We start from the raw sequence: 2,300 nt of genomic DNA on the forward strand, positions 1-2,300 counted from the left end.
TCATGTTAAAGAAAAAAACTGGAAAACTTTTAACACTACATCAATGCACATGATTGATGGCTTTTAATGTTGAAAGAAAAAGCTGGTGAAGTGTGTTCATAAAAATACTATACAATAAGTATTCAAGAATAAAGTTTACACTGATGACTGTCAGAAATAAAAGGTTTAGATTTATTTATGTCCTAATAATGAATTGATGAACGAAAATGCAGACATGAGAGTACATGTGGACTGACGCTCCAGCTCCAAATCTGGAACCCATAAAGCCTCAGACATCCCTGCAACATTAGACACAGCACATCTTATTGGCTGAGAGGTCTACTTACCCCCCTTCTTCTACCGCCCGCCCTGCTAACACACACTTCCTGCTTCTCTGCCTGGCTCAGGCCGGACCACGCCCTCTGGAAGTCCGCTTAGCCAAAGAGAACTGCCCGCAGGCCCTGGGTTAGAGTTTGGGTATAAAAGAGGCGGAGGTGGACTTGCCTGTCAGATGGTTTGTTGTTGTTCTGTCTGCCAGGTTGAGAGGGGAATGTGAAAGTGAGAAAATTTAACAAGGTAACCAGGAAACGGGAAAGCCAGAGCGACGTCCAATCCGATGGAGCTTCAGAAGCCGTAACTTTCCTTGTTGAGAGAGAAGACTTTTGTAACACAAGTTTGTCCTGTTCAGGTTTGTTGTTGCTTGACAAAAGGGCATCACAGCTGTGTCTGGACTTTGCAGTGGAGGCTGAAAGGTTGTTGGTGGACAGTACAATGAGAGAAGAGGTGTCTTGCACCAACTCCCCCGAAGGAGGTCTGGGGGCCAGCGAAGAGGAACTGGAAAGGGGATCGAAGAAGACCCTCCAAACGGGAAATCGTAAACGTTCCCCCTACCCCAAGAAGGACAGCCTCGGTCAGGCGGAGGAGAGCAGCACCGGCAGCCCCAACAACCTGCTGCCGACTGGTCCAAAGAAGGTGAAGAAAAGCCCTACAACAGTCGTGTCGTTGGCCCCCACGTCACTCGGCCCCAGACTGGACCAACCCTTCGAGGACCTCCACTCTCAGCGCGTCATCGCCAATGTGCGGGAACGTCAACGCACTCAGTCCCTGAATGACGCCTTTGCCTCGCTACGCAAAATCATCCCCACGCTACCTTCAGACAAGCTGAGCAAGATCCAGATCCTGAAGCTGGCCTCACGCTACATCGACTTCCTCTACCAGGTGCTGCAGAGCGACGAGATGGACGCCAAGCTCGCCAGCTGCAACTACCTGGCCCACGAAAGACTGAGCTACGCCTTCTCCGTCTGGAGGATGGAGGGCGCCTGGGCCATGTCCACCAGCCACTAGGATCCCATCAAACTTCTCTCCTAAACCCCTCTTGTGTCCACATCTCCACTCCATCGCCTGTGTCTGTGTTCGCACCCATTTCCTGACCTTTGAACCTCCGAATTCTTCTGATCTTAACCTTTTCATTTCAAAACTTTTCATACATTTCTGCTCCATCTATGTGCCCCACAATGGTTCACTCCATCTCTACACCAGTATTAACATCACGAGTTGGATCTCTGCAACTAAACTAAATCTCTCACTGCTCTGTCTGCCTGTCCCCCCTCCATTGTTTCCACCTTCACTGCTCTCCCTTGTCTGTCCTACAGCTTTAGTCCAGTGCAAAAAGACGCTCCACTGCAGCCCGTCAGGTATGGACAAAATATACAAACACACACACTTACACAGACAGCACGAACACATACAGAAATCATACAAACATGAAAGCATGCACGTGTGTACACTCACCATGTCATCAGGACTTGTGGTAATACTTTTCATGCTCCAAATAGTCTCGAGAATTTTTCAGGACATTATTTGTAACTTTTTAGCTCAACCAATGCTCGAAATGCACTTCACAAACAAAATACACATGCAGGAATTTACATAAACAAAACAAAAGAATTCTGACCTGTTAAAGTGTTCAAATATAGCAAAGATGAAACAAACATTGTTCCAAACCTTTATATACAGTATATATAAACTTTATAACTGCATGAGAGACATGAGACATGCAGTGTATTATAAAAAGACTCAGATGTATTCAGTCTAAAAAAGAAGTTGTTCTATAAAGCACATTTAAAACATTGCATAAACTGACATATTTATACATTAATTCTAAAATAAAATGGCTAAATTACCGCAGGCCTTTGTTTACATACAGTATGTTTTAGTTTAATATTACAGCTATGACTTATTTAAGTTTGCAAGTCTATAAATATAAAATATACTTTGTGTATTTTTAGTTTTTTTGAAATGCAAATATACAAAAGTTGTTC

At 44.5% G+C, this 2,300-nt stretch overlaps 1 protein-coding gene across 1 annotated transcript in view; it reads left to right on the forward strand.

Annotated features, from left to right (window-relative positions):
- Nucleotides 1–505: 505 nt before the first annotated feature.
- The window catches only part of LOC310966089 (twist-related protein 2-like), a 6,800-nt gene continuing 5,005 nt past the window's right edge, over nucleotides 506–2,300 (forward strand). The window contains exon 1 of the mRNA XM_083939897.1: nucleotides 506–1,673. Within this exon, the coding sequence (XP_083796023.1) occupies nucleotides 751–1,323 (573 nt within the window). The 5' untranslated portion in view covers nucleotides 506–750 and the 3' untranslated portion in view covers nucleotides 1,324–1,673. The remainder of the gene's footprint in view (nucleotides 1,674–2,300) is intronic.

This window comes from Echiichthys vipera, assembly GCF_963691815.1.
Source record: "Echiichthys vipera genome assembly, chromosome: X".
NCBI classification, from domain to species: Eukaryota; Metazoa; Chordata; class Actinopteri; order Perciformes; family Trachinidae; genus Echiichthys; species Echiichthys vipera.